Source organism: Balaenoptera musculus, chromosome 10 (assembly GCF_009873245.2).
Source record: "Balaenoptera musculus isolate JJ_BM4_2016_0621 chromosome 10, mBalMus1.pri.v3, whole genome shotgun sequence".
Classification (NCBI taxonomy): domain Eukaryota; kingdom Metazoa; phylum Chordata; class Mammalia; order Artiodactyla; family Balaenopteridae; genus Balaenoptera; species Balaenoptera musculus.
This window is the reverse complement of record NC_045794.1, coordinates 79,262,576-79,288,053: the sequence shown is the minus strand read 5'-3', so window position 1 is coordinate 79,288,053 and position 25,478 is coordinate 79,262,576. Positions and strand designations below refer to the sequence as shown.

At 38.8% G+C, this 25,478-nt stretch overlaps 2 protein-coding genes across 2 annotated transcripts in view; one reads left to right on the top strand and one right to left on the bottom strand.

The window, feature by feature from the left end:
• The window catches only part of CCDC38 (coiled-coil domain containing 38), a 44,336-nt gene extending 28,115 nt beyond the window's left edge, over positions 1 to 16,221 (top strand). The window contains 6 exon segments of the mRNA XM_036865499.1: positions 2,641 to 2,710; positions 4,304 to 4,455; positions 5,753 to 5,888; positions 10,681 to 10,886; positions 13,000 to 13,093; positions 15,179 to 16,221. Coding sequence (XP_036721394.1) covers positions 2,641 to 2,710; positions 4,304 to 4,455; positions 5,753 to 5,888; positions 10,681 to 10,886; positions 13,000 to 13,093; positions 15,179 to 15,292 — 772 coding nt within the window. The 3' untranslated portion in view covers positions 15,293 to 16,221.
• Positions 16,222 to 16,365: 144 nt separating this feature from the next.
• On the bottom strand, positions 16,366 to 24,356 carry SNRPF (small nuclear ribonucleoprotein polypeptide F). Its single transcript, XM_036865501.1, has 4 exons — positions 24,200 to 24,356; positions 22,151 to 22,276; positions 17,102 to 17,166; positions 16,366 to 16,496 (listed from the first exon to the last, which is right to left on the bottom strand). Exons 1-4 carry the CDS (start codon positions 24,200 to 24,202, stop codon positions 16,430 to 16,432), a joined length of 261 nt encoding a protein of 86 aa, XP_036721396.1. The 5' UTR covers positions 24,203 to 24,356; the 3' UTR covers positions 16,366 to 16,429.
• Between the last annotated feature and the right edge of the window lie 1,122 nt (positions 24,357 to 25,478).

Here is a 25,478-nt window from a genome sequence, read left to right as displayed (position 1 = left end):
GCACTGTATTATCCATGACAAAAGCCAACACAGACACTGTGCTCTGAATTCCAGGGGCCCTGGGGTGACTGCACTTCTGTGGCATTTAGGAGTCACTGTTTTGTTGTGTTTTTAATTAAATTTTCATTTTGAGATAATTGTAGATTCACACGCAGTTGTAAGAAAAAAATACAGAGAGGTCCCACTACGGTTTACCCAGTTTCCCCCAATAGTAACATCTTACAAAATTGTAGTATAATATCACAACCAGGATATTGATATCAACAGAGTCAAGATACAATCAAATACAGAATATCATAAGGGTTCTTCATGTTGATGCACACAGTAATACTCAAACGTCACATTCACTCTCTCAGAAAGCTCACCACTCTCCTAGTTTCCTTCATTTACTCAGCACATATTTATTGAGTGCCCTGCAGGGCCAGCAATAAATAAAAGACAGTCTCTGCCCTCCAGGAGCTTACCATCTAGAGAGGGAGACAGACAAGGAATTCGTCAGTTACACTATAATGTGATAAGGCCATTGGAAGGATAAGCTCAGGATGCCACAGGCATGCAAAGGAAGGACTCTCAGCCCAGAGGAGAGGTGAGGGACTGGGAAAGCAAGGGCGGGATCAGTGAACACCCTCCAGATCAGGTGGCATCTAAGCTGCGTCTGGTGAGGAGGAGGGGTCAGTGAGGACACGCTCTGGAAGAGGGAGGGGCCTTCTGGGACAGGGGTGATGGCGTTTGGCTCTGTTCAGAATGGCTGGGCCGCAGGGTGCAAGTGGGCGAGGCTCGAGGGGTAAATAGGTATTGTATCATGAACAGGGAAGCAGTGGTGCCATCCAAAGGAGTCTATGTTTTGTTCCAAGTGCCCTGGGAGCCACTGAGGGTTTTAGCAAGTGTGTGACAGAGACCCAATCAGATCTGCATTTTAGAAAATTGGATATGGTGGTATTTTAGAGAATAAAATGGACAGGGATGAAACTAGAGGTGGAGGGGCCAGTTAGGAGCCTGTTGTCACAGTTCCTCAGGTGAGAGATAATGGACTGCCTCAACCAGCGGGAACAAAGAAGGAAAGGCTGTGGGACACATGAGGGAAGTGGTATTGACAGGCTTCCCCTACACTTTGGGGGAAGTGTGAGGAAAAGAGAGTGGCCACAGAGAACTCCCAAATGTCTAGTGTGGCAACCGGGTGTATGATGTTGTCATTCAATGATACTGGGAACACAGTAAGGGGAGCAGGCCTGGGAGGAGGATAAGGAGTGTGATCTTGGATGTGTTGGTTTGAGCTCCCTAGGGGACACCCAAGTGGATACTGGTGTCCAGTTAGAGGCTGGCCATTGAAGTCCAGAGCTCAAGAGAAGGAGAGAGAGATGTGAGAGTCAGTATATTAGCAATGGTTGAATCTGTGAGAGAGGATGAGATCAGCCCAAAAGAATGGTTAGAATGAGAGGCAAGAAGGCTGAGGAACCAGACCCAAAGAAAAGGAACCCCAAAAGGTAAAAGAGTATCAGAGAGGTGGGAGAAGATTGATTAAAAAATGCTATCACTGAATCCAAGAAGAGTGGCATGGACAGCAGTACCAAATGCTTTCTCAGGGGATGTTTCCCAAATATTCATTTACTTCTATGGCCCTTTCTCAGTTTTCCTACAACTTATTTCCCATTGCCTAACGGGCAGCTCCAGGTAGGTTATTTTGTCCCCTCAAACTCAACATGAACAAAGCAGATCTTAATCTTGTTCTCATCCCATTCTTTAACCATTTTCCTTCCTGTTAGTGCAACCTCCATTATTCCAGGCTCACAAACTACAAGCGTTGGAGTCATCTTTGTCTCTTCTGCTTTGGCCCCAGTAGCTCTTTCTATTCTTGGTTCCCATGAATTCTTTCTTTCATGCATCTCTAGATTCTCCTCCCAAGCCCCAACCATTTACTCACTTTTCCCATCATCACTACCCTCTACTTGAAAGTGTTACTTACCTAGATCACACCAACAGCCGCCTTACTCTCTCCTTAGTCCCTGCCCCTCTTAATATTCCAATCATTTTCAATTTATCCTTCTTAAAGGATTTTTCCAGAGCCACCTTGCAAGCCATATAATTATTCTTTAAAGATGTACCTCATCAGCCACCCCACCCCCCAACCAACATTTCCTCAGCCTGATCAGAAGATATTTTAAAAGGTAAAATCTACTCTTAAAAAGACAAATATTGAAAAGAAAAAAAAAAAAAAAAAGACAAATATTGTGTTACTTGGAACACACGTTTTGTTTTGAGCACTAGAGCACATGTTTAGTTTCTCAAGAAGACTGCCTTAAAAAGGACAAAGCAGATGTAGCAATGCAGATTGTCATGTGTTTGTTTAATTTTTTTTAAATTTGAAATTTTATAGATGCACTTCAAATAATTGGTATCATGTGGCATGGCCCTTCCTTGTGGTCTGTTTGTGTATGTCACCCTTGTCTGGGACTGAATCTGATTTTCTTTTGCATATTCATGGAATCCATGGATTCCTGCAATCAGCAATTCCCTAAAAGGCTAAACAGGCTATTGAAAAGAACTATGTTACAGTTAGGTTCCAAAGACAATTTAGAAATGAAAGCAAATCTGTTGACAGAAAGTGGCTCAGAAATCAGGCATTTTCTTTTTCTTTTACAGCCGAGCTGAAAGTATCAGTTCAGAAGACAGTTTGGAATTCTTTTTAAATGATGATATGGACTATGATCTGGTAACCAGATGATCTTTCTTGATTTAAAAATTGTGTTTGGTGAAAAGTATAGATGCTCATTTCTTCTTTTGAAATTAAAATGTCCTATTCCAAATATTCCACAACTTTCCAGAAGAAAATATGATTTTGATACTGTTCTCCAGTTACATACAGTTCATCTTTGTCATCAGACATTTAATGAAAAATAAATGTCAGGACTTCCCTGGCAGTCCAGTGGTTAAGACTCCATGCTTCCACTGCAGGGGGCATGGGTTCCATCCCTGGTCGGGGAACTAAGATCCCGCATGCTACACGTTGTGGCCAAAAGATTAAATAAATAAATAAATAAATAAATAAATAAAGGTCTATGAGAAGGTAACAATTTAGGAGATATACATTATCTACAATTTTCCTGTAAAAATAACCACCTTCTGATTGTTTATCATTTTATTGGGGCTTGAGATATACTGGGTAGCTGGACTGCGAGATAAATTGACCTTCAACAAAACAGCCCTGTATGGCTACAACCCTGACTTTGAGCCAATCCCACCCTAAATATAACCACAGAAACTCAAAACGAATGGGAAACACTTGAAAACACCATCCATGTATTATGTATAACATACCTTATCCAAGTCTTTTTTTTTTAAGTGTAGAAAAAACATAATTTACCATCTTAACCATTTTTTAGTGTATGGTACTGTAGTGTTAGCTATAAGCACATTGATGTGTAACAGACCTCTAGAACTTTTTCATCGTGCAAAACTGAAACTATACACCAATTGAACAACTCCCCTATGCCCACTCCCTCTAGCCCCGGGCAACCACGTTCTACTTTACATTTCTAAGAGTTTGATTACTTTATATACCTCGTAAAAGTGGAATCATGCAGTATTTGTCTTTTCGTGACTGGCTTATTTTGCTTAGTCTCATGTCCTCATATCTTCCAGGTTTATCCATATTGTAGCAAATGACAGGATTTCCTTCTTTTTTAAGGCTGAATGGATATACCACATTTTCTTTACCCATCCATCCGTTGATGGACATTTAGGTTACTTCCACCTCTTGGCTATAGTAAATGTGATGAACATGGGTGTGCAAATATCCAAGTCATCTTGCTAATAATTAAATTTACTTAAAGTAATATAAACTTATACTTAAAATTTTGGAATATAGAAAATCATTAAAATGTGGGGAGAAAATGACCTTCACTTAGCCTCCTGTCTTTCTCGTTCTTCTGTTCCTCTCCCCTTACCTTTCCCTAGACCTGCCTTTCCCGTTCTTCTGTTCCTCTCCCCTTACCTTTCCCTAGACCTGCCTTTCCCTTTTTCCTGCCCTTGCCTCCTCCTCTGCTCCATCCCTTCTTCTTTCTCTTTTCCTCACTCTCTTCCTTTTCCCCTTCTCTAATAACCTTCATCTCCCCCTAACACCCAAAGTGCTCTCTTCCTGAAGGCCAGCTCTCACGTGGAAATAGGCTCCTTTGTCACTCTCTGCCCATGTCTCCCTCATAATCAGAACGGTATTCCTTTACCCCACTGTTTTTTTCCTAGATGTCACATGTACACAGGTAGCATGTTTTTAAGTGAATTATATTCTTCATTATTGATTGATTAGGAGCCAGAACTTTATTTCAAAGAACCCGAAGAGTTACTTCAGGTCCTCACAGAGCTGGAAGAGCAGAATCTTACTTTGGTACAATACTCCCAAGATGTAGATGAAAATCTTGAAGATGTAAATAAAAGAGAAAAACTTATACAGGATAAAATGTAAGTCATTAAAAACAAGTAGACTTATTCTATTAACAGATTTCTAACCAGAGATAAAGTCCAACTCATTTATGTATGGCCCTTCCTTGTGGTCTCTCTGGACTTAGGATGGGATTTTTGTTAATAATAGTTTACACTGAAGAGTGTAAAAGGTAGAAGTTATATTTACACAGAATAGACTGGCTTTAGTTTAATTTTAGTCCCTACTTTCACTTGTCAAAATATTTTCCTAGCTAGCAATAATAAAAGACAATTTAAAAGATTAAAAAGAATTGAAATGTCACCTACTGCCTTAATTTTTGTTCCATACAGTTTTATGCTATCATCTGGCTAATCAATTCATGCTTTGGATGATAATGCTAATAAATGCATTTTCCTTGGCTGTGACTCTCAGCAAAAGTTTTTTTGTGTGTGTGACTTAAATACTATATCATTTTATAATGTACATATTTATATATCAGGGCTATTATAAAAAAGGATTTCTGTTGGGAAGGAGGCTGGATTTGATGACTCACAAAATTCCTTTCTACTCTAAAATTTTATATGATTACAATTTTGGAAAATAGCTTCAAGTTGCAGAGAATAGATCTTTATATCTACTCATTCTAAAAATGTGTAGAACCTTTTTGGGAAGAGTCTTCTGGATCAGAAGACGGCAATCTTTTTAAATAGTTAAGTCAAACTACATTGAACTTCGGAGCATATTAACTTGTTCATAAGTTAAGAACCTAAAACCATAATCTCATAACCACCCAGTAGACTACTGTATCCTTTTAATCCTTGTCTCCTCTCTCCCAGTCCTCAGTGTATGGGGCCCCCGCCCTGACAATATGATTTGAGGGGATGGGGTGGGTATGGTTGGGCAGGAAAAGGGGATCTATATCAGAATCTCTAAGTGAGTAGTCAGGAGTCTGTACTTTACCCAGTGGCTCCTCAGATATTCTGATTATCAGCCAGGTTTGAGAACACTGACATACTAGGTCACACAGCTTGGGCTCCCGATACCTCAGCTCTGCTGCTTTCTATTTGGGGGACTCAGGGGAACCACAGAAGTGGGGGTGGGGTGAGAAAATGCTTCCTGATGGAAGTTAAAAAGCATCTGTGCATTTATTTTTCTCACTTTAACCTGAAAAGTTGCATGTACTTTGTCAATGTCTTAAAATATAAACTTGTATTTGGCTTGCTAGACATAGGATGTTGACACATGATCTGGAGGGAGTGCTGAAGCTCCTGACTGATGCCTTATTTCACTAAACCACAAATTACAGACAAGGGTCTCTTTCTTCTTTTGCAATAGAAATACAAACATAGAGTTTCTTTTGGAACACAAGGAAATGCTTAAGGCTAACTGTGTAAGAGAAGAGGAAAAAGCAGCAGAACTGGAATTAAGGTCCAGGCTATTTAGTTTTGGAGAATTTAATTCAGATGCTCAGGTAATCGTTCTTTGCCTGTAGTAATTTTATTTTGGCTCATGATAATAATAATCTGCATTCCCTGTGTATTAAGCATTGGAATAGGGGAATTAAAGCAAACCACAAGTCCCAGGTTGATGATAGAGCCAGGAAAGCAGCTTGAAACTAATTACCTTGTCAATATGTAATAGCTAATTTACACAGTAGATAGAAAGCATTCAAATTGGCATTGGAGTTCTCTTAAAATGTTACAAAGTATGGGGCTTCCCTGGTGGCGCAGTAGTTGAGAGTCTGCCTGCTAATGCAGGGGACACGGGTTCGAGCCCTGGCCTGGGAGGATCCCACATGCTGCGGAGTAGCTGGGCCCGTGAGCCACAACTGCTGAGCCTGCGCGTCTGGAGCTTGTGCTCCACAACAAGAGAGGCCATGATAGTGAGAGGCCCGTGCACCGCGATGAAGAGTGGCCCCCGCTTGCCGCAACTAGAGAAAGCCCTCGCACAGAAACGAAGACACAACACAGCCAAAAATAAATGAATAAATACATTTCTTTTAGTCAGTATACATATTACCAAACATATGAAGTAGTTCACTACCTGTGATCATTTTGGTATTAATTTGAGGGGCAAATAATTAACAGAGGAAGCACTGAATCAGCACTGAATGGAATTATCTTCCCAACAGTGAGCTTGTAATAGATTGTGGCCTCTTTTGGATCTGCATAGATCCATGTGTGCTTATCTGTTTGCATGCTGGTTTCTCCCAGCTCCATGCAAACCCCAGGGTAGGGATTGTCTTACCCTATCTAGTCAGCTTAGTGTCCTCATAAAGTAAGTGCTCAATAAATGTTTGTTGAATGAATGCTTAGGTTAGTCTTAAGACCCATAACAAACTCCAGCTAACATTGGTTTTCTTGTAAAAATCTCAAATGAATAAAATTCAAAACTCATATGTGAGACTAATATCACAATTATAGTTATGAACTTGATTTTCAAACAGAGGTAGATTTAAGGGGACTCTATCAGAAGATGACTGTGCTCCCCTACCCATAGGTGGGCAGGGTTATAAAAGACAAACCTGTGTATGGCTCCTTCACAGCCCACATTTCCTAGGGTGGCATAACACCCGGAGGTAGGAGGGGATGGGGCTGTGCGCTGCCAGAGCAGGAAGTGTGATGACAGCCACCTCTCAGTTCTTCAATGCTGGTTTTTTTTTTTAAACCTTTTTTTAAATTGTGGTAAAATACACATAACATAAAATTTACAATTTAACCATTTTAAGCGTACAATTCTGTGGCATTAAGGATATTTGCAATATTGCATAGCATCACCATTATCTATTTACAGAATTTTTCATCATCCCAAACAGAAACTCTATACCCATTAAACAATAATTCCCCATTCCCCCACCTTCCGGCTTCTGGTAACCTCTGTTCTACTTTCTGTCTCTATAAAGTTGCCTCATATATATGGAAGCATACAGTATCTGGACTTCTGTGTATGGCTTATTTCACTTAGCATGTTTTCAAGGTTCATCCATGTTGTAGCATGCGTCAGAATTTCATTCCTTTTTACAGCCAAATAATATTGCGCTGTATTTTTATACCACAGTTTGTCTATCCATTCATCTGTTGACAGACACCTGGGTTGTTTCCACCCTTCAATTCTGTTCTAAATAATTCTGAAACTGATTAACATGAAAAACGTCAGGTGAATATCAGTGGTATCTCCCCATGCCCTCCACCAAGCCCCTTTCATCCAAATTTAGGGTGGCTACGAAAAAAAGTGGCATCTCAATACTCAAACTTTGAAGCAACCAGAGCCCTAAATTGAGAAGATAGAATTGATCTGCAAATTACTTTTTTAAAGACTATGACATTTGGGTCACAAGTGTAATTTTGGCATCCGTGTATTATATACTCTGGGAAAATGGAGCTAATAATTCACAGTATCTCCCAAAAATGTGAAATGTTGGGGCAGAGAAGCAGAGGCAGAGCAGGACAATTGGCAGGGGGGAAAGTATTCTTTTCTAAGGATTTTCCAGCTTCCCCACTCCCATTCTTTTCCTATATTGAAATGTGCAAAACATAATCCTTTATGAGTGAATAAGCATAGCTGTGTCTAATTTTGACATTCATAAATTATCATAGGTATTTTGGAGCTATGAGTATTTTATTCTTTCAAAATTTCCACACTCTTAACTGTACTTAATCCCCTAAAAACATTTTTCCTTGATTCAATATTTTACTTTTAAAATAAAATTTTAAACTCAACTATAATGTAATATTGAAAAGTACACGGATCCTAAGTTTATCTCTCAAGGAGTTTCCTCAAGGTGAACACACCATTACCACTCCCAGAAGCCTCCCGCATGCCCCGTTCCAGTCTCTACCATACACCCCGTTCCAGTCTCTACCATCTTGACTTCTCTCACCATCGATTAGCTTTCATGTTTTTGAACTTTATATAAATGGAATCATGTAGTATGTCTGGCTTGTCTGGTTTCTTTCTCTCAACATTGTTTGTGAGATTCATACATGTTGTTTTGTGCAGTTGTCTGTTTATCGAACATGAAATGGAATGTAAGCTATTCCGTTGTTCAATTTGCAGAACATCCTCATCTCTCGTTTTATTGTTCTTTGGCACAGGGAGCTAATCAAGTTCAATTGCGAAAGTTGTTTACAGTCAGCACTCAGCAGAACATGACATGGATTAGAACTACAGAATCCTTGAGTTGGAAAGGACTTTAAAGGTCATCTAGACATCTACCCCCTCGCCTATCCAGTTCTGATACAACTATTTCTCCTAAACATTGCTCTGGTCAGATCACTTCCCACTCACTGCTGAAGGCATCCAGAGTTCATATCCAGTATTCAGAGCTTTTCACGGTCCTGTCACGATCCTGTCCCGCTACACAGCAGGAGGCAGCAGCTCCTCCCACTTCTTGCAGCCTCTCTTGGCTGCCCCTCCTCTGAGGTGCTCTGGGCTGGGCCCGCCACCTGGTGGCAGCTCCAGGGATGGGACTGATACTTTACTTCTCTGTCATCTGTAGGCCTGTGCCTTGAGCTCCCTTTTTCCTTGTCCTTCTGCTCTGTTGGGCCAGGCCCTCAATCTCTTTTTCATACATGAGTATTTTCTTTAACTTCATTCCCCAATCCTACTTCTTACACTGTTCTTAACTTATCTTAATAAAATATCTCTCCTTGTCTTTTCCTCTCCTGTTTGACAGGCAGAACTTAAAAAGAAAAGACATGCTAAAGGTCGCTGCCCATCCATCTCTAAAGCTCTTTCTAAGTGTTCAAGAGGTTTCCCCACAAAACTTCCATCAACTACTAATCATTCTCATATTAAAGATGTTTTCTCAGAATATATATTTTTAATGACCCACATTGCAGTAATTTTTTTCATATCCAAGTACAATATTTTAGCCCCTTGATGGTTTCTGAAAGGAATGTGTTAATATAAATAGGGAATACAATAAATGTTATTTAGAAAGGGAGAGAAAAAAGAAGCTTTATGGCAAATAGGACTTTTGCTTTTTTTGACTTTTCATTATTTTGTATTTCTCCAAATTTCCTAGAAGAAGCATGTTTTAAATATAAATAGGGAATACAGTAAGTGTTACTTTAGAAGAAAAACGGGGGACTTTATGGCAAACAGGACCATCAGAAAGCTTGTTAAACTAGGAGGTGGGACAGACAAGCTGTTTGAAGTAAACTATTGGTAACAGATCTTAACTTGTAATTAAGTGTTGGTGGCTCTGTAATGAGTCTGTGGTTTCAGGAGGGGTCTCGCATGGCTCCTGGAGCTACATCTGTCTTGAGTATTATTTGTCCTTGGCTTTATGGTGATTCTCATCTTCCTGAGCAGAAGCAGGAATGGGGGCAGGATGCTACCTGGAGAACGATTTACTTTGCCCAGAAGTTTATTGAGATCCTTTTATCTGCGAATGCCGGGTACACAGTGGAGACACAGAAAGAAAGTTTCCTTACGGTCCCGAAACATGTTACCTACAAGCTCGAGCATCTCTACCAACAGTTAAAACGGCACAGTGGCCAGGTACAGGGATCAGCAAGGTTTGGCCTAAGCTTCTGCTTAGACTAGAGTACTAGAATGGCTTCCCAATGGAGAGAATGAAAACTCCTCAAAAGGTTTTATAGGCCAGCTTAGGAATCTGTTTGCTTGTAACTTTTTTTTTGCTCTTAGAGAATGCATTCATTTATTCAGCAAACATTTATTAAGTGCACAGTTATGTGCAAGGTGCTGCTTTAGATATAAGTGTAAAAATAAGAAATAGCTCCTGCCTTCCAGGTGCTTACAGTCTAAGAGGGGAGATAAGGCGTGTACGTAAATAACTATCATACAGGATTATAGTTTTACCAAATAGAATAGTAAGTGCAAAAAAGGGAGCTCACACACTGTGCTGCTAGGAAATGCATTAGAGTGGGGAAAAAAAGGATTTAAAATGTTTATGTAGTGTCTACTTGAATGGGAATGATACACAAAAACATTCAAGCAAAAAGACAATCTGTCCTATTAAGTTACTTCTTATACCTAGACTGAAATATTTTTAAAGAAAATAATCCAAGGTGTTACTATAGTAATGATCTGACTATAAATTATAATATAAATTCAATGCTGCATTTTCTCACTGTTCTATGTTGTATTAAAGTTTTTCTTTTAAAAAAGGAAATATTTAGAACATAAAAGCCTTTTTCATTATAATATAGTAAAAGGGAATTTTATGTTTATTGAATGAACAAGAAAATAGTAATGAAATTTTATGTTTTCTGCTCTCCTTTTCTTCTCAACCTCAGGAAAAACTGATAGACTCTCTTAGTAAAAAAATTAATCAAGTATACAAAGTCTGCATTGGAGATGCTGAGGTTGGCAGCCTCAACCCAGTTCAAAAGCTGGTAAAAGTAGAGTCTCGCCTGGTGGAACTGAGTGATCTCATTGAATCCATTCCCAAAGAAAACGTGGAGGCAATTGAGAGGATGAAACAGAAAGAACGACGGCAAAAGTACAGTCACTGTCTTATGATATAAATGTAGTGAAAGACTTAATGAGAAGCTGTTTTTGCTTGGATTCCACACACATTAAGGAAGTCTGTTATATGGCAAGTCTCTATTATACGCCATATAGAGATACAGTGGAATCAAACTCAGCCCTGCCCTCCTCATGGAGCTATTATTTAGTGTGGAGACACATAACATCCATATTCTTACGAAATAAATATCTCGTTATCAATGGTAAAACGAGCACTGTGAAGGAAAGAGCTCATCAGGGGCAAATGACATAGTTTTGGATGGGCAAGAGGTCCTTCTAGCCTGAAAAAGTGAATTTTCAGAGTGAATATTCACTACTTACATGAAAATTTTCAAAGGGCTATCATGTAGAAGGAGAACTATACTTGTGGTGAAGGGCCCAAGACTAGAATTAGGAGCCTTTCATTGGAGAACTACAGGGAGACTCAATCTATGAAGGAATTGTTTGAAAGTTAGAGCCATGTAATGAGGGTTTTCCTCAGTTCCTAACTGCCAACACTTACATACATCACATTTACTCATTAAGTCATTTATTCCTCAAGATAATCTCATGAAGATTATCATCCCTGGAACACATACCACCACCCTCACCTCCACCCCTGCCCAGCCCCCATGTCCCCACATCTTTGCCTAGCTTGGGGCCTTTCCTGGAGAATCTACTGATTTACAAATTTCCATACCAAGTTAAATAAGGATTTTATGTACATACTACCTTTGAGGCAATGATTATTATAAATATAATATGATCCTTAGTATAATGTAGCATATAGAGAATGCTTATAGGTGGAATAATGTTCATGTTATAGCAAAAAAACATGTTGCCAGGCATACTAGAACTATGGTTATGAGCATGGGAATTAGAGCTGACCTGCCTGGGTTCAATCCAGGTTCCGCCATTTACAACTTTTGTGACCTTAGGCAGGCCACACAACCTCTCTTAAGTTTCAGTTTCCTTATCTGTAAAATGGCAGTAATAATGGAACTTATCTCACAGGGTTGTTGTGAGGATTAAATTAAATAATCTATGTAAAAGCCCTAAAGCATGCTTGGCATATAGTAAGTACTCAAAGAGTAGCCATTAATATTAGATACTTTGTTACTGCTTACATTACTGGGGTGGGGGGGATATTGTTTCCTCCATATAAAAACAAAGTCCAGAATATATTAAGGTGATCCTGATGGGATTTTATTGAATATGAAGCAAATGTTTTAAGAAATCATAAATGAAAGATCACTCCTTCCAGAAGATGACCTTTGACTAATTACACTAAGAGCATTTGCATCTTGTAATTTCTACTATTTCCAGTAGTGATACATGAATCTAATTCCAATTACTTATCATTCTTATCAAAAGGAGAATTTTACTGGATTTTTCCCATGGTTTGGAGGCACCTAACATAACACCTAATTTTGCGTAAAAAATGTTCAGTGAATTTTACATTGATAATTATATACATCCATAAAAAAGCTATCACTTGTCCAGTGGTTATTCTGCACCAGGCATTGGACTAGACAGTTTGCATAAGTCAGCTCATTTAATTTTATCCTCATAACAACCCTAAAGAGAACAAAGACAAATAGTATTTCTTGGCCTTAATTTGAGGATAACATTCAAAAAGATTTACTGGAAAGTATGTTTTTGTGGTTATCCATTGAACTATATACACTTGTGATCTGTGTACTTTTCTGCACATTATACTTCAACAAAAAGGTTTAAAAAGGGGGGAAATAGCTGGAAATTAATTCAAGTGGCCGTCATACGGATTAACTGCGAAGTACTGAACTGTAAATGGAGTGATGAGAAAGCTTTGCTGAGGTGCTTGTTTTAGACCAAGATTTCGGTAGATTTTACTTCTTCCAAAATGGTGACATGCATTTTCTTCCCATTTCAACACAAACAGGATTTGTTGTTGAAATTTCACCTGAATATTCAAAACCCATAGATTTGGGTGAAGATGAAGTATTATTTTCATTTAACCTTAAAGGAAACTTTATAATATTTAGATAATTCTTTACCAAATAGTAATGATGTAGGTCTTTTTTACTTCTGTGATTTATAGTTAGAACAATGTCTTCCCCTCTTGACAGGTTGCGTGAAGAGAAAGTGAAAGAAAAACAAAAACACCAGGAGGAAAGGCTAAAAGCTGCTCTGGAAAGGGCAGTAGCACAACCAAAGAAAAAGGTTTGTGTTTTGTTATTAATAGGTTCCACTACATCAATGTGTGAGGGCTTCTGTGGTGCAAAACCAAAATACCTAACTCATCTAATTTATCCAGGTTAAACTTCAGTAAGATTGCTAACAGCTTAAATTGATCTCTCTCTGGTTCCTTGCTACTTTTAGAATGATTCAAATTACTGGTTCTACAGTTCTCCATTAGACTAACTTTTTGGTAAAAGAAACCTCTCCCCTCTCCTCTTTTTCTTTAGCTCCAGGTGCCATGAAACTAGAGAACTAAAAAAGTAATAGTAAGTGAATTACGTATTACTGGAAGGGTCTTTTAATCCTCACATTGTAAAAATAATGAGACTTATAGTTGAAGTTAAAATAATTTACCCAGAGTCACTTCAGATTTAGCAGCAGAATCTGACCAGAAGCCAAGGTTCTTCATATTTCAAGATTACCTGTTCAATAAGTTTAGAATTGGGCAGTCACAGAGTGCACATGGTCTATGACTCCCCCTGGGTGTGAAGGGCCTTTTGTTTCTATATGCCACTCTCCCTCCTCTGAGCTAGAGTCTGAAGTATATTCCAGGAGGGCAATCTCATAGTTATCTGCAAAGCTAATATGGACATTGATTCTCACCATAGTCACAGCTAACCTATAGTGAATGCTTGTGCGCCTCACAACAGCCTTTGAGGTAAGTACTTAAAGTTCTGAAGTATGGTAACTGTTAATATGTACTATATCAAAAAGTGATGATTAATTTTATTTAAATAAGCATTTCATCTTTAAAAGGGTCTGTACTTATCTAGTTCAACTCTGCCTATGAAGACCTAACTTCTCTTCTTCTAAGAGAGAATTAACCATTCATCACCCTGCTACATGTATACACTATTATTTACTAAACTCACCAAATTAAAGTGATTATTTTTTAATATATTCATCTTTCCTTTTAGACCACGAATGAGTTTTATGACCTTTGTATCCCCAATGCCTGGCACATAGTGGACACTCAATAAATGCTTACTGAATTAACAAACTAAAAATGAGAATGAAAACTAAATCTGGAAGAAAACTGGAGAAAGAATGTTGATAAGTCAACAATGTATGAAGACCTCTGAAAGAAGATTTTACTCTTTCAGAGGACATTTAGGACATTTCATCACTGGCAATTTTCTCAGACAGAAATAACAAAGGTTATCAAAGGAGATCATCACCAGTGGGGGAAAAAATATGACATTAGGAAAGGAATTCAAGGATTCCAGTCCTCTAAGGATGTTTTTGTTGTTATAATGAGGGGAGGATTGCTAGTGCTATTTAGTTCCCTGGAGTCAGGAATGTCAAACATTCTGCAATGCAGGGGACAGTCACACAAAGGGTTGGTGCCCCTTTTGAGGCACAATGGAAACATCCCATCAAATTTCATGTCAACAGAAGTTTTCTTATCCATTTAATTTATACAAATTCAGATATAAAGGCAAAACAAAAAATAAATAAATGAATAAGGAGAAGGGGGAGAAAAGACTCAAAGAGAAAGATTAGTATGATATACTTGAGTATATGCTCCAGAGAGAATAAATAGGTATGAACTGGGGTATCCCTAAGCCTCTCCTGGTGGGACCAAGAGCCAACAGGATTTCTAGTGCCTAAGAAAATAGTACATGGTTTTCTCAAGTTTTTGTTTTACAGGATTTTTAAATGCCAGTCAGCTGTTGCTTAGCAGAGGAAAGTGATCTCTTCCAACCAATGGAGTAGAAATTAGCTATGGCAGTTACTGAGAAATGAAGTGTTGGCCTAAAACATGGAGTTTCTCTAAGCTTAGCATATCTGAAACACAAGCTATCTGATGACTTTATCTAAATCCTCCCACTTCCCCATAAAACCTAACTGCCCTGTCTTCTGCATACCATGGTGCTCCATTCGTTACTTAACTTTGCCTGCATTTGGACATCCATTAGGTTATCAATCCCTTTATAATTGGGATTATTATTTACTATTTTAAACTATATTATTCTTAGGAAAAATCAAGTTAATATTAGTATTTTAGTTACACTTCAATAGAAAATGGTTATATGAAAATATTAAGTACTTTTTCTTTTGTTTCAGCTGGGAAGACGACTTATCTACCGCTCAAAACCTCCATCTGGTAACAAACGTGAACTACTTTTAGTCAAGGATACAAGAACAAAATCACTGCAGGAAGAATATTTTTTCACTTGAATAGGAGCAGTAAGACATTTATAACCAGAATGCTTTAGGCATATTTTGTAGATTTTTGCTTTTCAGTAATGGCAATATTCTGCCCCACACACAGGCCTAACCAATTTCAGGAAGACAGGTCCTTACTCTAAAAGGCCCTTAGGATTGGAAATGGGAGTTATTTTCTTTTGTTGAAGACCTTTATTATCCATATCCTAACCATTATTCTATATAGCTAAACATTTATACTTTCTGTTGTCCCAGGTGGGGATACACATCCAAAGTGACCTTACTGATGTAACTGTATGGTGAATGACCATTTAAGTGCAATAATGGCATCCTGACAACCTAAGACTTTAAATAATCTTTTTTTTTTCAACCAGTCCACAGGAAAGTTCATAGTGTAAATTTTATCATTGTGGAGTATACATTTTAACAATGTGCAACTCTAAAATATTGATTTGAGGAGTTTAAAACTTAAATGAAAACTACTAGATTATGTTCTCATGAGAACATAATGAGACATAACCAACCATGAGACTGATTTTTAATTCACATTAAGGGGTTCTGTTCAGAAAACTTAATTCTCTCAAGTGAACAAACCGTATGTCTTCAGCCTAAATGTCAGTTCACAATTTCTGTTGTGTTCTATACTCAAAACCATTTTAATTTTCAGGTGATGTTTCAATTTTAGCTGTAATGTGCATATCATTTAGCTCACACTGATATAGAATTAACATGTAACTTATTGACTACTAAGTAAAATAATACAGTCTATATTAACTCTAAGAAAATATTCAACTTTATACGTGTCAAAAGTGGCTCAAAAATAACTTTAAAAGAAACAGTTGCTTTTAAAAGGTCTCAGTTAATACACAATTACAAGGGCTAAAATTGACTTTCATAAACATTTATAGAGCATATAAATAAATTTCCCTTATAGAAAAAAAAATTACAGCATTGGGCTTACATGAAAACCAACTTGAATAAAGTTGGGTGGCTTTTAAAGCATTAGTTCTGTGAATAATTTTTCAACTGTTTCAACATTTGAGCTCTGCATGTAAATATCTGAATATGAATAGCTCACAGTCAAGTTGAAAAACAAACAAATCTTTATTGTCTACAAATATATATAAAAAAAATTCCCCCCGAAAGATGCTATTCTCTCATTTCCCCATCTTCTTCTTCTTCTTCAACACCCCTGATATAAAGGACATTATTACACCTGTAAACAGAAAAACAGTCCATTTTGTTGTTCCAACAAGAAACCATATAAGATCTGAATTACTACTTTTATTAGATTTTTTCATTACAAAAATATTAATGCTAAAATCACATCATTTCTTTCTCTTTTTTAAAAAAATTTACCTTTGGTTTGTTAAAGAGCACGTGACACTCATTTTTATACCATGCGGTTGTTATAAAATGGTATCTTTATGATCTTCCAAAGGGAACAATGACTAGAATTTGGAGATGTGAAGCTAGTTCTAGAAAATAAGTATAATATGAATCCTAATAGCAGCCAGACCCACCTAAAATTCAAAACCAAGCTCTTGCAAATAAAACCACTGAAAAAGGTACAGTTAAGAGCTAGAAAGTTTAATATCAACACTAGAAAAACCTTAAGAATGAACAGCTCCAAAATATTTAAACCTGCTTTGACAAGTTTAACAATTTCAAGAATCTTGAAGTCTAGTTGTAGAATGTTATATTAAATTAATAGTGATTAAAAAAAAGTAATCCTGAGATTGGGGCACTAATAGTTTATTTAAACAGGTATTTTTACTGCTCACCAGTAACTCCTTATATAAACTACTGATGTTTTGTTACCTTATTAAAACTTCACCCAGATGTCCAGATAATGCTCCATCTATGTATTCTTCTGTGTTTGCAAGCTTTAAATAAAAAGAAAATATATTAGTATAATCACACAAGAGGAAAATAGTATTATACACCTAATATTGGTGAGAGAACTTATTAACTGAGACCTTTCGGTACCAATGACTCACATTTACCTACAATAATTAGAAGATTAGCTTTCTATTACTACTGTAGTACTTTTTGGTTTCATATAAACATTCAGTAAAGTTAACATTGATGGATGTAGAACTGATATATAATAAAGCTCGTTTCAACACAATTTTTTAAATATCTCAATAATGTAATATTTCTTTCTATTAAACATTAAAACAACATGTCAAGGAAGACAGTCTCCAATTTATGAATAAGCTGTGAATAATTCAGGTCTAAAGAAACAGACATTAACTTTTCTCAGAGTAATAGCATTATATCATACTGAGGAACCCAATGGGTACAAAAGCTATGGCTAAAATACCAAATACTCTTATATTAGTCAACAACCAAACTAAAGAACTGAATAAGAATTTTTAAAAATTATGTGCTAATAAACAGGAAAAAAATAAGTTCTTAAGAGGAGGTTTAATTAAGAGTGACCTTTATAGTTACTTTAGAGAACTCTATTATTTCTAATTTTACATCAAAATGTTTAGCTTTCCTTTTACATAAAGATAATAAACTTTACTTATAATTTAAAAAAATTACAATCAGTGCTACTGGGACTCACAAAAGAAATGAACAAGATAGAAAGGAAACAGGGAAGTTTCCTTCATTAACTAGGCAAGTGGGCAAAGGGAAAGAAAAATAGGTCTTAGAGAGGATATAAGGTAAGGCATTTAAAACATGTTAATGAATTAATAATGCTACTGGATATTATTCCTTCTCCTATAGAGAACAAAAAATAACCTCTTATACTCAGGGGATATGGTTTTGTCTGAAATTGTTGCCAACAATTAGTTTTGTATGCAATAGCTCTCAGAAATAATGTATTAACATCAACTAATTTTTTTAAAAGTGATTTCCAGCAGATGTTCACCAACATTTGGCTGGTTTCTAAACTATAATAATGCTCCAAAGGCCTTCTACCACACTTTAAAAAATTGAACTATAGCTGATTTACAATGAAGTGTTAGTTTCAGGTGCACAGCAAAGTAATTCAGTTACACATACATTTTTCAGATTCTTTTCCATTATAGGTTATTATAAGATATTGAATATAGTTACAGTTCCCTGTTTTATACAGTGGGTCCTTGTTTATCTATTTTATACACAGCAGTGTGTATCTGTTAATCCCAAGCTCCTAATTTATCTCTCCCCACTCCTTCCCCTTTGGTAACCATAGGTTTGTTTTCTATGTCTCTGAGTCTGTTTCTGTTTTATAAATAAGTTCATTTGTATCATTTTTTAGATTCCACATTTAAGTGATATCATATGATATTTGTCTTTTTCTGTCTGACTTACTTCACTTAGTATGATCATCTTTATTTAGGTCCATCCATGTTGCTGCAAATGGCATTACTGCATTCTTTTTGTGGCTGAGTAATATTCCATTGTGTGTGTGTGATACATATGTACCACATCTCCTTTATTCACTCATCTGTCGATGGACATTTAGGTTGCTTCCATGTCTTGGCTATTATAAATAGTGCTGCTATGAACACTGGGGTGCATGTATCTTTTTGAATTAGTGCTTTCTCCAGATATATGCCCGGGAGTGGGACTGCTGGGTCATAATGGTAACTCTATTTTTTAGTTTTTTAAGGAACCCCCCCATACTGTTCTCCATAGTGGCTGCACCAATTTACATTCCCACCAACAGTGTAGGAGGGTTCCCTTTTCTCCACACCCTCTCCAGCATTTATTATTTGTAGACTTTTTAATGATGGCCCTTCTGACCGGTGTGAGGTGATACCTCATTGTAGTTTTGATTTGCATATTTCTAATAATTAGTGATGTTGAGCATCTTTTCATGTGACTCTTGGCCATCTGTATGTCTTCTTTGGAGAAATGTCTATTTAGGTCTTCTGCCCATTTTTTGATTGGGTTGTTTGGTTGTTTTTTTTTTTGATATTGAGTTGTATGAGCTGTTTGTATATTATCACATTTTAAATAAAACCCAAAATTCTTACAATCCCTTAAAAGGTCTTCCATGACTACCATTCCAATCTTTCTATCATACTTCCTGTAACTCACTCTGCCCTCACCTTCTTGTTTTGCCTTGAAAAGAAAAAGCATGTTTCTGCCGCAAAGCCTTTGCAACTTGCTGTTCCCTCAAATTGGGATGCTCCTTCCCCAAACACTCTCTTCAGTTGCTCATTCAATTCTGGTCTCTTTTTAAATTTACTTCCTCAGAGAGGCTTTCCCTGGCTATCCCATCTAATATTGTACACTCTTGTCACCCTCTTCCATTTCTGCTTTCTTTTTCTCCATAGCATCTATCATTACTGATATCATATCACATTATATTACCATCTCCCATCACTAAAACACAAACTTCTTGAGGATAGGGACTTTGTTTTGTTCACTGGTGTAGTCACAGTGCCAGGCACATAAGGGGCTCTCAGTAAATATTCACTGAGTGAATAAACTCAAAAGCATCACCAATGTGGTTAGTTACTCAGAGATACATTTCATAACTCTGGTAGGTTCACTAGGAAGCTATATTACTTCTAAAACCAAATATTTGGTGGGTATTCTTTATTCCTTTCTTTTAATGAGATATAATTCTTATAAAATTCTCTTTTAAAGTATACAAGTCAGTGGTTTTTAGTATATTCATAAAGTTATGTAATTATCACCACTATCTAAGTCTGGAACATTTTCAGCACAATGGATATAGTTTTCAAATTTCTCTATGGCCTTGGTAAATGATTCCTGCTTAGGGAATTTTCCAGGCCAAAACCATGCTCTATAAGAACTTTGGGGACCTGAGCATTGTCTGTTCAGGTGGTAAACTCTTAAATTAAGGAAAATCTCAGCTTTGGGCCTACAAGTGCTCCTATTAGTACTCTGCCTACAGCACTACCAGTTTGGAATACTTGGAGTCACGACTGGTTTGACCATCTATCTAGGTACCCTTTAAAATTCATTCATCAGCCATTAATCAGTCACATAAATACCTGCACTTCAGGAAAATATAACCTCAAACTCTTTCTTCAAAAACCTGGCTGAGGGGCTTCCCTGGTGGCGCAGTGGTTGAAAGTCTGCCTGTCAATGCAGGGGACACGGGTTCCAGCCCTGGTCTGGGAAGATCCCACATGCTGCAGAGCAACTAGGCCCGTGAGCCACAATTACTGAGCCTGCGCTTCTGGAGCCTGTGCTCCGCAACAAGAGAGGCCGCGATAATGAGAGGCCCGCGCACCGCGATGAAGAGTGGCCCCCACTTGCCGTAACTAGAGAAAGCCCTCGCACAGAAACGAAGAAGACCCAACACAGCCATAAATAAATAAATAAATAAATAAATAAATAAATAAACCCAAAAGTTTAAAAAAAAAAAAAAAACCTGGCTGAAAACTATTGAATTAAGCAACAAAAAACCAAACACCCCAATTTAAAAACGGACAAAGGACATCAACAGGCATTTCTCCAAAGATATGTAAATGACCAATAAGCACATAAAAAGATCTTAACATCACTAATCATTAAGAAAATGCAAATCGAAACAATGAGATACCACTTCACACTCATTAGGATGACTATTAAAAACAGACAGAAAATAACAAGTGTTGGTGAGGATGTTAAGAAACTGGATCCCTTGTACATTGTTGGTGGAACGTAAAATGGTGCAGCTGCTGTGGAAAACAGTCTGGCAGCTCCTCAAAAAATTAAACAAAGAATTACTGTATGATCCAGCAATTCCACTTCTGGATACAGACTCAAAAGAACTGAAAGTAGAGACTCTAACTGATATTTGTACACCTATGTTCACTGCATTATTCACAAGTCAAAAGGTGGAAACAATTCAAATATTCACCAACAGAACGATTAAAATGAGGTAGAGTTGACCCTTGAAAAACACAGGTTTGAGACTGCATGAACGAGCTGATGCAGAACCACGGATACGGAGGGCCAACTATGGACTCAAGCATCTGTGGATTTCAGTATACCAGGCAGGTCCTGGAACCAATCCCCCAAGGATACTGAGGGACCGCTACACACAATGGAATATTTCAACCATAAAAAGGAATGAAATTCCGATACGTGCTACAACATGGATGAACCCTGAAAACACCATGCTGAATGAAATAAGCCAGACACACAAGGACAAATATTGTAGGATTCCACTTATATGAGGTTCCTAGAATAAAGACAAAAAGAACAGTGTTTACCAAGAGGCAAAGGGAATGGGGAGTTACTGTTTAATGGGCACAGAGTTTCCCTTTGGGATGATGAAAAAGTTCTTGAAATGGATAATGGTGATGGATGCACAACCATGTGAATGCAGTTAATGCCACTGAGTTGCACACTTGAAAATGGTTAAAGTGGTAAATTTTGTGCTATATATATTTTACCTCAATTAAAAACAAAAAACAAAACCTGGCTGAAACATTTATAGAAGCTAGTTTAACAGACAAGTAGCCAGTTCATCAATTCTTTTGGTCGGTCTGTCTTCTCCCTCAAGAATTGCTTTTATCAAATTACTTTGATGTTGTACATTTAGCATTCATCAAAAGACTTAAGAATTTCACTGGAAAAGTTTCTCTCAGAGCTAAGTGCTGGGAAAAGTTTTGCTTTTTCTGCAAACTCTAGTGTATTTGTCTTATGGCATTGTGAATCAAATGTCTGAGCTCTTCTTACTTTTAACCACTAGGAGTCAAATCTGTGCTTGAATTTTGGTTTAATATGTCTCATACATAGTTATCACAGTTACAACACCCTCCTTGGCCTTGACTTTATTCCTGAATTTTGCTCTGTGTTTGTCAATTAAATTAATTACATCTTTGTAAGTCACACTAAACCTTTGAGGAGTCAGATGAAGAAAAAAAAATACAATTTAATGATCTTTGTAACTCTTCAGCTTACCTGCATGTTCATATAGCCATCTACAGACACCAGGTAGCCTTTGTACTCCATTCCCCACTTAAGCTTCACCATTACTGGCTTTCCTGTTAATCCATTGAGGAAAGGTTTGGGATTGAGGGGCAAACTCTGCACAAAGAACAAAAAAAGAACCCAACTGATTATTTTTCCTTAGTTTGGCTTCCATTACCTACTCTCTTCTCTATCAAATCACCAATATTTTATAGTTCCAAATGAAGCAAAACTCTTGATTCCCTCTCACATTATTACACAATTTTCACTTTTGTTGAAGAGCATCCGAGAAATTTAAATACCCAGTTAGCCAATTTCACCTTCAATCCATCAAGACTCATAAAAGTATTCACTGTTCACTTAAGAAACACTGAACACCTAATATACATCACTCACTGTTCCAAGGCCATAAAGAAACAAAGGTAAAGGCAGAAAAAAGAAAAAAGAAAAAAAAAAAAAAAGCAGATAACAGTCCCTGTCCTCAGGCCCACAGTGGGAGGGGGGAGGGCCAAAACACATGCAAATGGACAATTATTTTGCAACGTAGTAAGAGGAGATATGCTATGTACAAGGGTACCAAACAATCAAACAATCCAGGGTTAAAAGAAAAGGAAGAGTTGCCTGAAATAAGTAATGCCTCTGTTTTAAAGGATGAGAGGTATTTCCAGAGGGAAAAGGGCTGATCTGGCGGGGTGGGGTGGGGGGGTACCTGTGTAAAAGGAGGGAAGAGTGAATCAACAAGGGATCTCAGGGACACACAAATTAGTTTTGTATGAGGCTACAGAAGGAGGCAGGGGCAGATCATGCTCCACGATCTTCAACTGAACTCCAGGAGCTAGGACTGGGTCTTCTTTGACTTTGCAGTGCCTCCTACATATGGGCAGTCACTTAATGTTTGTTTATTCAGCAAACCGGTAGTACCCCCAGTGAATTCAGACTCTTCTTCCTTTCCTCATCTGCTCACTCATCGGCCCAAAGAAAGAAAACAACCAAGAAACTTGGCTACTAAACCCCTCTAGAATAACCACATTCAGAGAGATCTCAAATGGGTCTCCAGTTTTCACTCTTGTCTTTCTCCAACTTATTAGCCACACGACAAGTATTATTTTTATCATACCATATCTCTGCTTAAAATGCTTCGATGGCTTCCAACTGCACTTGGAGTGGAACCCAGACCTCCTAAAACGGCCTAAGAGGTCTTCCCCGACCCTATCTCATGACCACTATCCTTGCAGGCGGCTGTGGCTTTCTCTCAATTCCTCCAGCTAGTCAGGTGTTCCTTCCGGCCTCAGAGCCTGTGCTCCTGTTCCCTGAGCTTGAGGTACACACGCTTCCTCCTGCTCTTCACGGGGCTGCATTTCATATCGCTTAGGTTTCAGGTTCAATCCCTCCTCCAAGGGATGCCATCTGTAACCACTCTTCTAACGTACCACGGCGCCCCCCTCAGAGCACCCTGTTTGCTCCCTTCTTAGCAGTTAACGTTATTCGAAATTATGTATTTATCGTTGTCTGATTAATGTCTGAGTTAACCTAGAGCAGGGTCCGCACCAGTACTTTTTATCTTATATTCCTAGCACCTAGAATGTTGCCTGGCCCTGGCAGGTGGCAGGCGCTCTGTAAAGCTTTGCTAAACGAACAGGAGAATGCTCAAAGTCTGGGCTCTGTATTCCGAAGGGCTGCAGGGCCCCCCAACATCACGGGACGAAAGCGGATTGTGGAGTGTGATAAGTGGGACGTGAAAAACCGCTGCATTTTTACCCCAGCCCTGTGGCCCCAGGCAGCAAGGACACCTCAGGCTCGGATACAAAACGAAGAAGACGGGGAAGGGGGCAGGGGCACTCCTGCGGAGGTGAGCGCTTCGGAAGGAGGGCGCGCCTCAGACACCCAGAGCAGGGAGAAAAGTGCTGGCAACCCGGCGCGCCGCGCCTCACGCGGATGAATGGGAAACGCGAGAACCAACCACCAGGCCCGGCAACGCTGGTCACCCGCCTTCTCTCTCTCCCTCTCTCACGGGACACTGGCCTCTCTCTTTCTCCTTACCATCGCGACTACTGCTGCAGTAGTGGGCAAATGCTGCAGGCTACTCGCCGCCGACCCAGCTGTCGTCCGACCCTCGTGACTGGAGTAGCCACAGCAGGGCCCCAGCCGCGTAGCTTCCAGAGAAATGGCCGCCAAATAGCAGCGTGACCTTTCACCTCCGACTACCGCTCTTCTGGCTTCTGTGATTGGACGCAAAGAGGTGCGTGCTGATTGGAGGAGGTGGCTGGGCATGTCTCCTGGCAACCAGCGGCGCTGAGAGCGTGCGCGCCTCCCTGGCAGTGCACGGACCTGTGGGAAACCGGCTGCTCCACGCCAACGAGAGGATACCTGCGAGGCTGCAAAGGCCATGAGGCGGCTCGGGTTTCTCGTTTGTTCACCTACCTCGAGGGTACACTGTGTACCCTGTAGAGTGGACGTGATGTCTCGCCAACTTGGCTAGTGGGGGTTTCCTTTGTCCTTGTACACCTGGGAGAACGAATTTGGGGCTCTCGGGTTTCCTCCTCACTTTCCCACAGAATCTGTGCTGGGGGGTCTCCTCTGACACGGTCCCCTTCTCTCTGTTCTGTAATGCTCAATGCTCATGTCAACCCACTTCAGGGGAAGTGGGAGAAGCAAGACTAGATAGGCTAAGGGACGTGAAACGCACCGAAGAAAGTCAAGTACAGAATATATTTCAGATGAGGTTAGATGGCGTCTAGAACACGGTGTGGTGGGCTCCCGCTCCATCTGTTTCTTTTGCGTTGTGAGCAGAGGCCCGCTACAGTCTTTATACTGCACGTATAGTGCAGAAGGTGGAGGATGTTCACGCTATCACGGACTGATCCTTCTAACGTAAGAGCGGAATTGTTGGGTCATACAGTAATTCTGTACTTGACTTTTTGAGGAGCTACCAAACTGCTTTCCACAATGCCTGCACCATTTTACATTCCCGCTAGCAATGTATGAGATTTCTAATTTCCCCACATTCTCACCAACACTTACTTACCAATAAAAAATATTATCATAGTCATCCTAGTAATCCTAATAATAATAAGCCGTCTCATTGTGGGTTTGATTTGCATTTCCCTAATGACTAATGATGTGGAGCATCTCTTCATGTGCTTATTGGCCACTTGTGTATCTTTGGAGAAATGTCTGTTCAAGTCCTGTATGCCTTTTTTTGTTTGTTTGTTTGTTTGTTTATTTATGGCTTGTGTTGGGTCTTCGTTTCTGTGCGAGGGCTTTCTCTAGTTGCGGCAAGCGGGGGCGCGGGCCTCTCACTATCGTGGCCTCTCTTGTT

Bases quoted from the DNA above. Each gene is read 5' to 3' on its own strand.
- SNRPF (XM_036865501.1), bottom strand. The intron at 17,167-22,150 runs GTAAGCTGAAGA...TTTTATTTAAAG, and splicing joins ATGGCTATATGAACATGCAG to CTTGCAAACACAGAAGAATA. The intron at 16,497-17,101 runs GTAACAAAACAT...TTCTGTTTACAG, and splicing joins CTGGGTGAAGTTTTAATAAG to GTGTAATAATGTCCTTTATA.